Source organism: Dermochelys coriacea, chromosome 14 (genome assembly GCF_009764565.3).
Source record: "Dermochelys coriacea isolate rDerCor1 chromosome 14, rDerCor1.pri.v4, whole genome shotgun sequence".
Lineage (NCBI taxonomy): Eukaryota > Metazoa > Chordata > Testudines > Dermochelyidae > Dermochelys > Dermochelys coriacea.
In genome coordinates this window covers 27,329,703-27,343,391 of record NC_050081.1, presented here as the reverse complement: position 1 = coordinate 27,343,391, position 13,689 = coordinate 27,329,703, and the positions used below count along the sequence as shown (strand labels likewise).

The following is a 13,689-nucleotide window of genomic DNA, read 5'->3' as shown; positions in this document are numbered from 1 at the left end:
ATACTGATCTTTTACCAATACTCTCTCTCTTTTATTTTTTTAATAAATTTTAGTTTAGTTAATAAGAATTGTCTGTAAACGTGTATTTGGGTAAGATCTGGAACATTCATTAACCTGGGATGTAATGTGTCTGTTCCTTTGGAGTTGGTAGACTTTCTTATATGATGAATAAGATTTTTAGTAACCCTCATCATATTTGACTTGGATGTCTGGGTAGAGGCCTAAGGCTGGGTTACTTTAAGGAAATTGTGTTGTTGGCTTCTGGGTAACCAGTTAGGTATTATAGAAGCTGTTTTGTGCTGCCTTGATAAATCTAAGTATTGGAATATCCACTAGCTTTGGGGATTGTCTGCCCCATTCCTTACAGTTTATCCTAATCGAGTTACCTCAGTGTGGCTCCCTGGGACCTCTGTCACATGGTGAAACTAATCAGTGTAGCCTGAAATGTGCTGAATTTGGCTGGGAGGTTGCATCTTTAATGACAAATAACCTATTCTAGCTATGGACCAAGTTGTGGGCCAGATTCTTTGTTGCCATGGTCCTGGTGTTGTCATCTCTACTAGTAAAGTGGGTGTAAGCCTGTGCTATTCTGATGTAGTGGTGTTCACACCCACTTTGCACATGTGTATATGACTGTACAAGATGCAGGACAATGGAGAATATGACTTATTGCCTTTTGTGAACCACTCTATCTGGATCAGTTCCACAAACACTATGTCTTGCTTGAAGCATTAATAAAAGCATTTCTCTTAACGAAAAATAAATAATGCTAGACAGATACATTTTTAATTAATAAATAATGTAGAACATATTTAACAATATTCTTCACAGTGTGGCTCAGGGATATTGTTTAAATCTACAAACATTGAAATGCTGGCTGGATTATGTATGTCCTTTAATTGATGCACCAAGTCCTCTGTAGTGTTATGAAAAGAGCTAACATACATATTCCAAGCTTTCTCTGGAACTCCAGGATCTGGAAACTTGCATTTATTCTTTAAACTTCTCTCCAGCTTTTTTCGTTTGTGCTTGAATTCCAAAATAGTTTTTGTATATCGGTTAATGGTGGTGACAGAGGCAGCCATACAGCAAGCGAAGGAACCCCATGCAAGGCTGTCAACAAAAAGGCTTGTTAGAAAGTGACAACAGTTTTGCATCCACATATTACTATATCTCCTAAATATATTGTAGCAAAAGTGATCAAGCTAAATCCATTTATTGCTATAAATTATGGATTAAATGGGGGAACAGACTCCTAGTGGAAGGTTTTAACAGCTACTGTAGAGCTAAACAGCTCAAGATGAAGCAGAGTTAACTGAGTACTTAAGTTTAATGTTTGCCTTCAACTGTATGAACATTAAACAGCGTATTTTTGTGTTTTAGAACAAAATGATTCTTGGCATAAGTGAGTATCTATGAAAGAAGGGTCCCTCCTACTGAAACAAGCTGGAGCATGCTGATAACTCAATATGAGTAAGAAACTATGTTACACAAAGCTATATTTTGCTAGAATTAAGTTTTAAACCCTAGAAACCACATTATTTTCATTTTGTTTGTAACGCTTTCATAGCTCTCTCACTCTTGCTTGAAATCACGGAAATCTGTGTTTGTAATGGGGGGCACTCCCCTCCTGAGCACCACCTGCTGCTCCATTTGGTACTGCAGGCCTTTTCCTCCTCCTGGTGCTCCCAGTAGGTTGCTAACCTCCCTAGGTAGGTCTTCAGTGGCTCAGCCCTCCAGCCAAGTCACACAGTCAAAAAGTAAATCCCTTCCAGGGGTTATAAAAGTTCCACAAACTGTTAGCCCCCACCAGGATATTCAGATCTATCTCTGGGCCCTTTAAATCCCACCCTTAGATCAGGCTTCTAAACAAGCCATGTCCCCTTCTCATTGCTTGTGCCACTTTCCCAGTGGCCAGTGGGGAAATCCAAGCCTGCACACCACTCCAGGTCCCAAATCAGGAATCCTACACACAGCAGCCACATGCTGCCTCCTTTAATTAGTTGCTGCTGTTTCTTCCCTGGGATTCTTTTCACCTTGTCTCTTTACCATCACCCCAGGGTTACAGTTCTTAGGTCCTCTCTCTCTCTCTCTCAGGTCCAGTAAATGCAGCACACCAAATACCCTGGGCCAGAACAGAGCACCCCTCTAATCCTAGCCAGAGACTGAGCTGCTCAACCTTGCAGCGCCTTTTATTTGAGCATAGTGGCTTCTGATTGGCTGTTTCTGTGTAGCCTTTCCAGGTAGGCCTAGAGGACTCACCTTTATTACTCCTTCTGGGGCAGAGTGCAGTGGGATTGCAGGGCCTCCAGTAGGGGGCCACAAAGGTCCAGGTGCACCCTGTCACAACATTCTTTGTTAATAAACTTATTCTTAATTTTTACTACAAATCATTTTGTGGAGTATATAACCCCAGCTGAGCTACCAAGCTGTTATCTATACTGGCTCTTTGGATTCAGTGAATTTGTGGTTACCTCTGTGAGTGTCCAGTAAGAGGATCTGGACACTGCAGGGGAGATGGTTTTGGGGAGAATTGGGACCAGAAGTATTGTTATGGACACTCTGTAAGGAGTAACTGGGCTGGTGGAAGCTAGGGTGAGACCATTATACTGTGAGCTGGCTCCTGGTGTCAGAGGTCTCAATCAAAGCTATACACCACAGAAGCACCCAAAGTTAGAGGGCATGGAGTGAAAGAACCCCTTACTAGGGTGGATAACATCAAAACATCATAGGAAGAGGATCAAATAACTTTTAAGACACTTTAAACAGTACCACACCATCAGGTAAAAAACGTTACCTCCACTCCTGACTTTCACTTGGATTTGGCATCACTACCCTCTGCTTAGTGAGTGAGGTCCACTTTCAATCGAAGGATACTAAATACAGTTCTGCTGCCTTTACTCATACAATAAGGATAACAACATTTCATACTAATGTGACTCTTTACATGAAATAACCAAAATTGACCACTTAGGCAAGCAGATTTGTTTGGTTATCACCTAGGCAGGGTCTATGCAAGTATAATCTGCTCCTAAGGTTTTTTCTCCCAGTTCTTCACTAGACAGTAGGGGAGAGTTCATTCAGATCCTGATTACATTCTCCTCCCAGCCAATAATTTTTCATCCTGACAAATCACACTCCATATTATACCAGGTCCATGAATTCTCCCTATAGGGTCTTAAGAAGCCTACTGTTGCTGATTCAAACCTGTGAGCTACATGTATCAGTTCTTCTCTAACCTCCCCAGGTGCTCATAAGTTAACCTGTTTACTGGCCTGATAACCCTATCACTACTATTGAGAATAGGGATTGCAGGGTCAGTGAAGACTTCTCCTTGGCAAGGGATGGTAACAGTTCCATTGATGGTTCCTCAGACACTGAAATAGGCCTCTGCATCTCTTGCTCCAATAGTGGAGGGCAGACTCATTGTGATAGGCTGGTCGCATTGATGAAATGAGTGTGCTATCAACAGGCCTAAATGCTTCTGCTGTGGGGTTTAAAGCCAAAAGAAGTTCAGTAGATAGACACCAGAATCTGTTCTCCATTCTCGGATACACCATGGTAGTGTCTTCAGTCTCAGACTGAGCCATGCTGAATAGGGGTGGGTTAGCCCCATGGGGCCCACTGCCTCTTTTGGACAGTTGTTTTGGTCCAGCTCCTTTTTGCCACCCATTTTTTACTACTACTACTACTTCTCTATTAGAAGGCAGGTCTTAGGGTCAATATTCATCCCCTTGCTCCACTCCTCTAACATGTATACAGTCATTATAGAAAGTGTTGTTTCTCAAAAATATAACAAAATTGTTTTCCCAAATTAATGGTTTACTCAAAATGTGCTTGCAAGGGGCACTGACCCAGGACCTAGACAAGCCCACAAAACTGTAACCCTTCTGCCAAGTAGAGTCGACAACAACAAGGGCCTGGTTTAAAATATAGGGGTTCCTATTAACAATAGAAAACAGAACTGACTTCAGTCCTCACCCAGTAATCTAGAAAAACTGACCACCACCCTTGGGCACCCCTTAGAGGCAGCACTTCCCCACTTACTGAGGGTATGGCTACACTGCAATTAGAAACCTGTGGCTAGATAGGCCAACTGACTTGGGCTCAGGCTAAGGGGCTGTTTAATTGCAGTGTAAATGTTCAGGCTTGGGCTGCAGCCCAAGCTCTGGGATCCTCCCACCTCACAGGATCTTAGCGCCTGGACACCATTCCAAATCCAAATGTCTACACCACAATTAAACAGCCCTTGAGCCTGAGCCCAAGTCAGCTGGCCCATCCAGCCACGAGTTTTTAATTGCAGTGTAGACATATCCTGAGTCGGTATATAACAAAATAAACCTTTTATTGAAGAACTAAACAAAGCATTAATTTGATAAAACACTACAACAATTACTTGAAAGTATTACAACCAATAAATGAAACCCCTGCCCCACTATTGGGCAGAATTCTTTGACTCTGTTTTCCACCTTGTGATGCGAAAGTCCAACAGATGGATGTGTCTCTAACATGCCATTCCCCTTTTTCTTCCACTGCATGCCATTCATGATTTGTTGTCCAAGGTCAGCAATGTCCCCAGAGGCCAGGAGTGTGTTTGGGTGGGTTTGCCTACCGGCCCCAAGGGGAGAATATAGTTGAGTAACACCTCCACCTTTGCTCATCAACGTTGCTGCAGTTTCTGCCACTGTCATTCTACCCTCCTTGCTACCTCTTTCTGCAATGCTGTATCCTGATGCTTCACTACTTAGCCCAATTCTTACTGATTTCAACTTTCTGCTGATTTCATTGGGTAGCAGGGAACTCCTCTGCAGCTAACTGTTCTACATTGTCTTTTCACTGCAACACTATATCCACAACTGACCTAAGGTTCAGCTCCTTTAGAGCAGCTTATCAGTACGTGCAGCTCAAGTAATCATTAACAACACCCCCCCCCACCCACCAAGATTCTCTGTTGAGTCTAGTCAGCTTTATTTTTAAACACTAGACAGAAAAGGATCAAATAGCTCTAGAGACCACCACCCCCCCCAAGCAGGACTGGACCACAAGGCAAGGATACCTGTACCCCTCTTCTCTAACTTTCACCAGGATTTGGCATCAGTAGTCCCTGCTTAACAAGTGAGGTCAAATTTAGGGTGACCCCCTCAATGGGGCATGCTAAGCCCAGTTTGGCTGCCCTTTACTCATACAATAAAAATAACAATATTTCATTGTCTCAGCATTCAAATCTTTACCAAACAGCCAACACTGATCACTTTGGCAGCATATCTCTCAGCTGATTCCCTAGGCAGAGTAGGGATGTCTAAGCAAATACAGTCTGCTCCTGACATCCTTTCCCCCCATCTTTTCCTCCTGCCATAGATGGCAGGAGAGAGCTCATTCAGACCCTGCTTACAATGAGTAGTTGAGGGCTATAAAGCAGCTCAGCTGCACTGACGGAATGGGGCTAAGTGGCGTGTTTCTGCCATTTACTTGCCTTCTCCACTCCTGCCTCATAAAACTGACCAAGGAAATCCACAAGGGTGCAGAAGCGTACCACAAAAAATATTCCAGGGATGGGGAAAATACTTTACAATGAAAGACTTAAAGAGCTTGGTCTGTTCAGCTTATCAAAAAGAAGATCGAGAGGTGACAAGTACACTGTATAAGGGCTAGATCCACAAAGGAACTTAGGCACTGCAATGCTGAGTGTTGTACCATCTACCATGTAGGCATCCTTCCATCCAGTGCAATCCTCAGCCCCATGTTTGATGCCCAACTTAGGAGATGCATGACTCTTGCATTTGGGGAGGCTTGCATTTGCAAGCATCAGAAGCTCCCTACAAGTGGGAGGGGCCACCGGTGCCTGGACTGTGAATCCACTCCCTGCTCCACCCTGAGGCCCATCCACTTCTCAGCCTGCACCCACCCAAGACCCTGCCCGTGCTTCACCCCCACTCTGCCCTGAAGCCTTGCCACCACTTGGCCTCTTTCCCTGAAGCTATGACCCCACTCCACCGCTTCTCCCCAAGGACTCCCTGCCTGCTGCTCAATCCTCTCTGCCCCTTCCCCCTGCCCACTGCTTGTTCCTCTCTACCTCCTCCTCAAGGACTCCCACCTTCCACTCTCTCCTCTCTGCCCCCTTCCCCGAGCCCCCCATCTGCTCCTTTTTGCCCTCTCTACAGAGGCTCCCTTGTCTTCTCCTATCCACCCCCTCTCCCAGGACCCTCCCACCCACCGTTCGCGCCTCTCCGCCCCATCCCCCAAGCCCCCCGCCAATCACTCCTTTCTGCCCCCTCCTGCCTTAAGGGTAAGCAGCAGGGGGGAGAGGGGGTGGAGAGGAGCAAGCTGGGACTCAGGGAAAGAGACCTAGCGGGAGCGGAGCTCTGGGGCAGAGTAGGGGCAGGGTCACTGTCCAGGCACCATTGCCCCCCACCCCCACTTCTGAGGAGCTTCCAGCAGCGACAATCGAAAGGTGGCAGGCATTTCTTGCCCTGTTTGGAAAGATTTCGTCTCCCCAAGCCTCTTATACCTGCTGCCAGGCTCCCTACACATGAAGAGAGTTAGGTGCCTAAAAATGGAAGCCACAAAAGCTAGCACACTGAGCAGGGAGCCACCTATTCTAGCCAATAGGAAATTCCACTGTGAGGGGTGTGTCCTAAGCCCCACCCTTCAAAGGTAGCTAGGCACCTAATTGTGCGCTGGAGAGAGGCATCACTATCTGCTTGGGATTCACAGCCGTGAACCCTTGGTTGGGGCTGTGGAGGGGGAAAGACGAGAGAATGAGTGAGCAAGAGATTTCCATCCCATTATAGCCAACAGCCCAGAGATTAGGGTAGTCACCTGGGATGTGAGAGACCCAACTTCAGAACATGTCTCCCACTGGAGTTCCCTATCCACTGGGTTATTGGGCACACACACACACAAACACACACACAATCCCCAAACGTCATCACCTAGCTGTTCTTTGTGTGAGGCCCAGTTTGGTAAGAGTGCTCTGAAAATGCCTGCTGGATAGGCCCTGAACATGAGACAGACAGGGGACTGTATAGCTTGAGCATCCCACTAGCTAAGATTTAGGTGTAAGCAAAGGTGCTAAGCAGCTTTGGGGCATCAGGATTTGGTTTTGCTCATGCCTGCTGGTGGAACTTAGTCACTTATAGGGTTAGGTGGCAGCTAAGTTTTGAAGGACTCAGTGACACCTAAATGTTGGACTTAAGTGGCTAAAGTGACTGATAGGCACCTAAGTCCCTATGCAGATCTAGCTCTAAGTACCTTCATGGGGAGAAAATACCAGGTACTAGAGGGCTTTGTAATTTAGCAGAGAAAGACAAACAAGAATCAATGGCAGGAAGCTGAAGGCAGACAAATTCAAACTGGAAATAAGTCAGAGTTTTAAAAAAGTGAGTGTGATTACCAAATGGATCACACTATCAAGGGAAGTGGTAGATTTTCCATATCTTGATGTCTTCAAATCAAGACTGGATGCCTTTCCGGAAGATATGCTGTAGTGAAACACAAATGACTGGGCTCCGTAGATGGGTAATTGTGTGGAATTGAATAGTCTGTGATATACAGAAGGTCAGACAAAATGATCTAATGGTCCTCCTGGTTTTAAAATCTATGAATTCAGTGCACAGGATAGACTGCAGCTACTCAATATTTTGTTTCATCCTCATTGTTCAACTTGTGGGCCCCGGGATTATTTACTGCACACTAACCATACCCCACTCTGAATACACAATTCTAATTTGTTCATGGGCTTTTCAATGATGCTCATCACTACAGTATCTGAGAGCTTCAACTATATTAATGAAATTATTTTCCCAACACCCCTGAGAGGTGAAATGGCATTGTTATCCCTGTCTTACACATGGAGAGCTCAGGCACAGAGAAATAAAGTCAAAGGTATCCACTAATTTTGGGTCCCCAAATCTGAGACACCTGAGACCTGATATTTCAGAGTATAGTATAGAGTATATAGCACTTTATGCTTTCAAAGCACAGCTCCCATTGACTTCAGTTGCAGCTGTGAGAAGGGTTGAGAGCACATTTTCAGACAATGTAAATGACAATTTCCTAACTCAAAGAGCATTGCAGCCAGCATGGAGGAATTTTTTATTAGATCTTGTTTTAACATATAAAGAGAAACGGATCACTTAAAATTAATGGTAGTCTAGGTACAAGTGATCATGACTTGATCAGATTTATAATGTACAAGCAGAATAAAATCCAGCCCAGTAATATATATACACACTTGATGCTTTAATAGAGCCAATTTCATAAAGCTAAAAACTATTATGAGCCAAAACAGCTAGGAGGACTAATTTAATCAGAAAAATGTGAATGATCATTGGGAATCATTAAGAACTCCTGACTAGATATCAAAAAAGCCACAAACCCACAACTGAGGAAAAATGCCATGCTGATTAAAAAAACAAACCTGATTTGGAGGGGAAGTGAAGGCAGCAATAAAAAAAAAAAAAGTGTGTGTGTGTATTATAAATATATAAAACAAATGGAAGAAAGGAAAAGTAGATAGCAATGAATATAAAATATAAATCAGGAGCTAGGAATTGTAGAAAATTGATAAGGGATGCAAACAGACAAAAAAAATCTATTGCCAGCAGAGTTAAGGACAATAAGAAGGCATTTGTTCAATATATTAGGAACAAAAAGAATCCTGACAATGATATTGGTCCATTACTAGATGGAAATGGTAGAATTATCAATAATAATGCAGAAATGGCAGAGATATTCAATTAATATTTCTGTTCTGTATTTGGGGGGGAAAACAGATGATGTAGCTATATCACATGATAACACTCTTTCCATTCCACTAGTGTCTCTGGAGGATGTTAAGCAGAAGCTATAAGAGGCAGACATTTTAAAATCAGCAGGTGCAGATAACTTTCATTGAAACTGTTAAAAGAGCTAGCTGAGGAGCTTATTGGACTTTTAATACTGATTTACAATGAGTCATGTGTAGGCCTTGCTAGAGCCTTAGGCATAACTAACAGTGTGAACCAAAGGCTGTGAACCAGAGTAGGCCTGGCCTTGGCAGAATAGCAATGCACCAGGTGTTAGCTAATACCAAGTACGCACATTCCTGGCCTAAGAGGATGGTACAGAAACACCCAGAGTTCAAAAGTAAATGAGTGAACAAATTCTCAAGAGAGTGTAGAGGAACACACTGACTCCTTGTAAGATAAGGATGGAATGACAGGGTAATAGATGAGGATGTTTTGTTTGATACAAGATATAAGGCTGGTAACTAACACCATCTAGAGCGTAATACGTAACTTGTTTCTATCAATGTGTAAAAGAAGAAGTCATAGGAGGGGCATGTTTGTTTCAGTGGAGGGGATGATATCCTGTTATGCTGCCTGAGCTTTCACCGTGTCACAGGCATACATGATTTAGTGTCCCTGCGACCCATTGGACAGGGCACTAGTACTGTGCTTTTCTGATAATAAACCTGGCTGAACGGTTTCACCACCAAACCAAGCCTGTGGTCCATGGGTGGTGTGTGACTCCTGCATTTCAGGTGGCTGGGCACAAGCGCTGGAAGCTCCTTATAAGTGTGTGTGTGTGGGGGCCACTGGCACCTGGACCATGGCCCCACCCCTGCTCCTCCCCAAGACCCACTCCCGCTTGGCCTCCTCCTCCCGAGGCCCTGCCCACATTCCACCCCCACTTCATCGCGGGCTCCAGTACCACACAGCCCCCCTCCCTGACACACCCCTGCCCAAGCCTCTCCTCCTCTTCCCCCGAGGCATCACTCAGAGGGGGAGGGGGTGGAGAGGCACAAACAGCAGGTGGGGGGTCTCTGGGTAAGAGATGGAGGGGGGATGGGAAGAGGAGCAGCACGGGCAGGGCCACGGGGGGAAGAGGACGAGTGGGGCCTTGGGGCGGAGTGTGGGCAAGGTCATGGCTTGGGCACCATTTTGGCTGCGGGCTGGTGAGCCTCCAAAGGGACGTGCACCACATCCTGTTTGCAGATGCTTAGCCTCCCCTGGCCTCTTATACCCACCACCCATTCTGTGGTCTTTATTAACAACATCAATGTCTGCTAAATCAGCATGCTGTCCTTTTGCTAATGCAGCTAACACTGGAGGTCCAAGAACTGCAACACTAACAAAATCTTGGAGGGAAGTTAAGAACATAAGAACAGCCATAATGGGTCAGACCAAAGGTCCATCTAGCTCAGTATCCTGTCTTCCAACAGTGGCCAATTCCAGGTACCCCAGAGGGAACAAACAGAACAGATAATCAAGTGATCTATCCCCTGTCATCCATTCCCAGCTTCTGGCAAACAGAGGCTAGGGACACCATCCCTGCCCATCCTGGCTAATTGCCATTGAAGGACCTATTCTCCATGAACTTATCTAGTTCTTTTTTGAATGCTGTTATAGTCTTGGCCTTCATAACATCCTCTGGCAAGGAGTTCCACAGGTTGACTGTGTGTTGTGTGAAAAAAATACTTTCTTTTGTTTATTTTAAATCTGCTGCCCATTAATTTCATTTGGTGACGCCTAGTTCATATGTTATGTGAAGGAGTAAATAACAGTTCCTTATTTACTTTCTACATACCAGTCATGATTTTATAGACCTCTATCATATCCCCCCTTAGTTGTCTCTTTTCCAAGCTGAAAAGTTCCAGTCTTATTTATCACTCCTCATATGGCAGACACTCCATAGCCCTAACAATTTTTGTTGCCCTTTTCCAATTCCAATATATCTTTTTTGAGATGGGGCAACCAAATCTGCACGCAGTATTCAAGATGTGCGCATACCATGTATTTATATAGAGGCAATATGATAGTTTCTGCCTTATTATCTATCTCTTTCTTAATGATGCCCAACATTATGTTAGCTTTTTTGACTGCCACTGCATATTGAGTGGATGTTTTCAGAGAACTATCCATAGTGACTCTAAGATCTCTTTCTTGAGTGGTACTAGCTAATTTAGACCCCATCATTTTATACATATAGTTGGGATTATGTTTTCCAATGTGCATTACTTTTGTGATACAGCAGGGCCAGAGAGCAGCTAAAGAGAGTTGTCTTATTGGGTGCTGGGAAGTTAGCTGGGAAGTAGGCAGGCCTAAGCCCTAGGATGATCTTATTCCCTGTGGACTAGGGAAATGTTACTACAGGTTAAATAGATTGTGGAAGTGTGAAAGGGAAAAGAGGATTTTTGTGCAGTTATTTTAGTTTGGTTAAGAGACAGAACAAGAAACAGGCCAACCTTAACCCTAATAACGTGAGATTTGTAGAAGCGGGGTTTGTATGAGGCGAATGGGAAAACTACAAGGGGCCTTGCTTTAAGATAAGAATGGAATGCAATGTTGACTAAAATAATGGGAAGAAAAATGTATAAACAGGACATAGCTATATGTAACAAAAGGGTATAAATAATGTTTTATATTGTTTGTACTTTGAAGATTTGCCTAAGGACAGACACTCTATCCAATTGCTGTCTTCCCTGCAATTGCATGAATAAATTGTCTCTGACTTGTTGATGACAAACTCAGTGTGAAGACTCTGTCTTCTTCCATCAGACAGAGAGAGGGAAGGAGAGCTGACCAGAGTTTGGAGGAGTACTGCTGTTAGCCAGAGGAACAGAGTGCCAGGGGAAGGGAACCCCTGCCCAAGCAGAACAGAGGGACTCCCCAGGCACAGAGGAAAACCCTACCAAAGGGGAGAGAGGGTAAGCAGCCCACAAAGCTGAAGGGGCTGCGACCCAGAGTAAGAGAGTGGACCTGGGTCCCTTCCCCGTTTCCCTCTCTCTCCCACCAGAGCACTAACGGAGCTTACAATGCCTAAGAATAGGGGTAAGGGGTGGCACCCTGACCCACCACACCAAGAAAAAGCACAGGACCCATCCCAATAGCATCGGCCATTTGCCACACTTTGCATTTATCAACATTGAATTTCATCTGTCATTTTGTTGCACAGTCACTGAGTTTTGTGAGATCCTTTTGTAGCGCTTTGCAGTCTGCTTGGGACTTAACAGAAGATTGGAAGAAAGTGAATGTTGTGGCAATATTTAAAAAGGATAAATGGGGAAATTATAGCCTGTCATCAATCCCTGGTAAAATAATGGAGTGTCTCATACGGGACTCAATTAATAAAGAACTAAATGTGGGTAATGTAATTAATGCCAATCAATTTGGGTTTATGGAAGATATTCTGTTGGTTTGACAGGATCTATCTTTTTTTGATGAGATTACAAGTTTGGTTGATAAAAGTAATATACTTAGACTGTTGTAAGGCATTTGACTTGGTACCAAACAACATCTTGACTAAAACTAGAATGACATAAAATTAACATGGCACACATTAAATGGATTAAAACCAAGCTCACTGATGGATCACAAGATGTAATTGTAATGAGGAGTCATCAGTGAGCAGGTCTGTTTCCAGTGGAGTCCCACTGGATTGGTACTTGGCCCTACTCTATTTAACATTTTTATCAGTGATCTGGAAGAAAACAAATCATCATTGATAAAGTTTACAGATGTCACAAAAATTGGAGGAGTGGTAAATAATGAAGAAGACAGGTCACTATACAGAGCAATCTGGATTGCTTGATAAACTAGCAAACAATTTTAATATGGCTCAATGTAAATGTATAGGTCTGAGAACAAAGACTTTAGGCCATACTTACAGGATGGGGGAGTCTATCTTGGGAAGCTGTGGCTCAAAAAAAGATTCGGAGGTCATGGTGGATAATCAGCTGAACATGAGCTCCCAGTGCAATGCTATGATGAAAACAGCTGATGCAATTTTGGGATGCATAACTATGGAATCTCAAGGAGGAGCAGCAAGGTTATTTTACCCCCGTATTTGGTGCTGCTGGCATACTGTGTCCAATTCTGATGCCCACAATTCAAGAAGGATGTTGATAAATTGGACAGGGTTCAAAGAAGAGAATGATTACTGGACTAAAAAACATGCCTTACAGTGATAGATTGAGCTCTTTGAGCCTATTTAACTTAAAAAAAGAAGGTTAAGGGGTGCTTGATGACAGTCAATAAGTTCCTACATGGGGAACAAATGTTTAATAATGGGCTCTTCAGTCTAGCAGAGAAATGTATAACATTTTCCAAGGAATAGAAGCTGAAGTGAGACAAATTCTGACTGGAGATAAGGCATACATTTTTTAACAGTGAGGGTAGCTAAACACAGGAACAATTTATGAAGGGTCTGGTGGCTTCTTCATCACTAACAATTTTAAAATCAAAAATGATGTTTTTCTAAAAGAACTTCTTTAGGAATTATTTGGGGGCAGTTCTCTGGCCTGTGTTATGCAAAAGGACAAGCTAGATGACCACAATGGTCCCTTCTGGCTTTGGAATCTATGATTATTAAATAGTTGATTTACCCAAAATGCAGTGTGGCAAAATACCTTGTTTGCCTCAGTAGGCTCAGTCCTTTTCAGCCTTGGAGACTGTGATTTGTGGCAAAGCAAATCTTTATAGGTGGCAAAGGGTCCTGCTACTCCTCTCCTCAGTCAGTCCCTTGTGCTTGTTTTCCTTCTCTTCTGAGGAGCGAGTGCAGCCTTCCTACTGGGAAGGTTTGGTGTCTTGCTGCAAACAGCCTCTTAGCAGCTTCCCTGCTCCCCTCACTCTCCCCCTCCTACCACCCAGGGGAGGGTTTAAAAAGGTACCCAGTAGTTGGAGTAAGCTGAACCTAATTGGTTCCCTA

At 43.8% G+C, this 13,689-nt stretch overlaps 1 protein-coding gene across 1 annotated transcript in view; it reads right to left on the bottom strand.

Annotated features, from left to right (window-relative positions):
- Positions 1-812: 812 nt before the first annotated feature.
- The window catches only part of LOC119843092 (germ cell-specific gene 1-like protein), a 77,222-nt gene continuing 64,345 nt past the window's right edge, over positions 813-13,689 (bottom strand). Inside the window, exon 5 of the mRNA XM_038371987.2 lies at positions 813-1,113. Coding sequence (XP_038227915.2) covers positions 813-1,113 — 301 coding nt within the window. The remainder of the gene's footprint in view (positions 1,114-13,689) is intronic.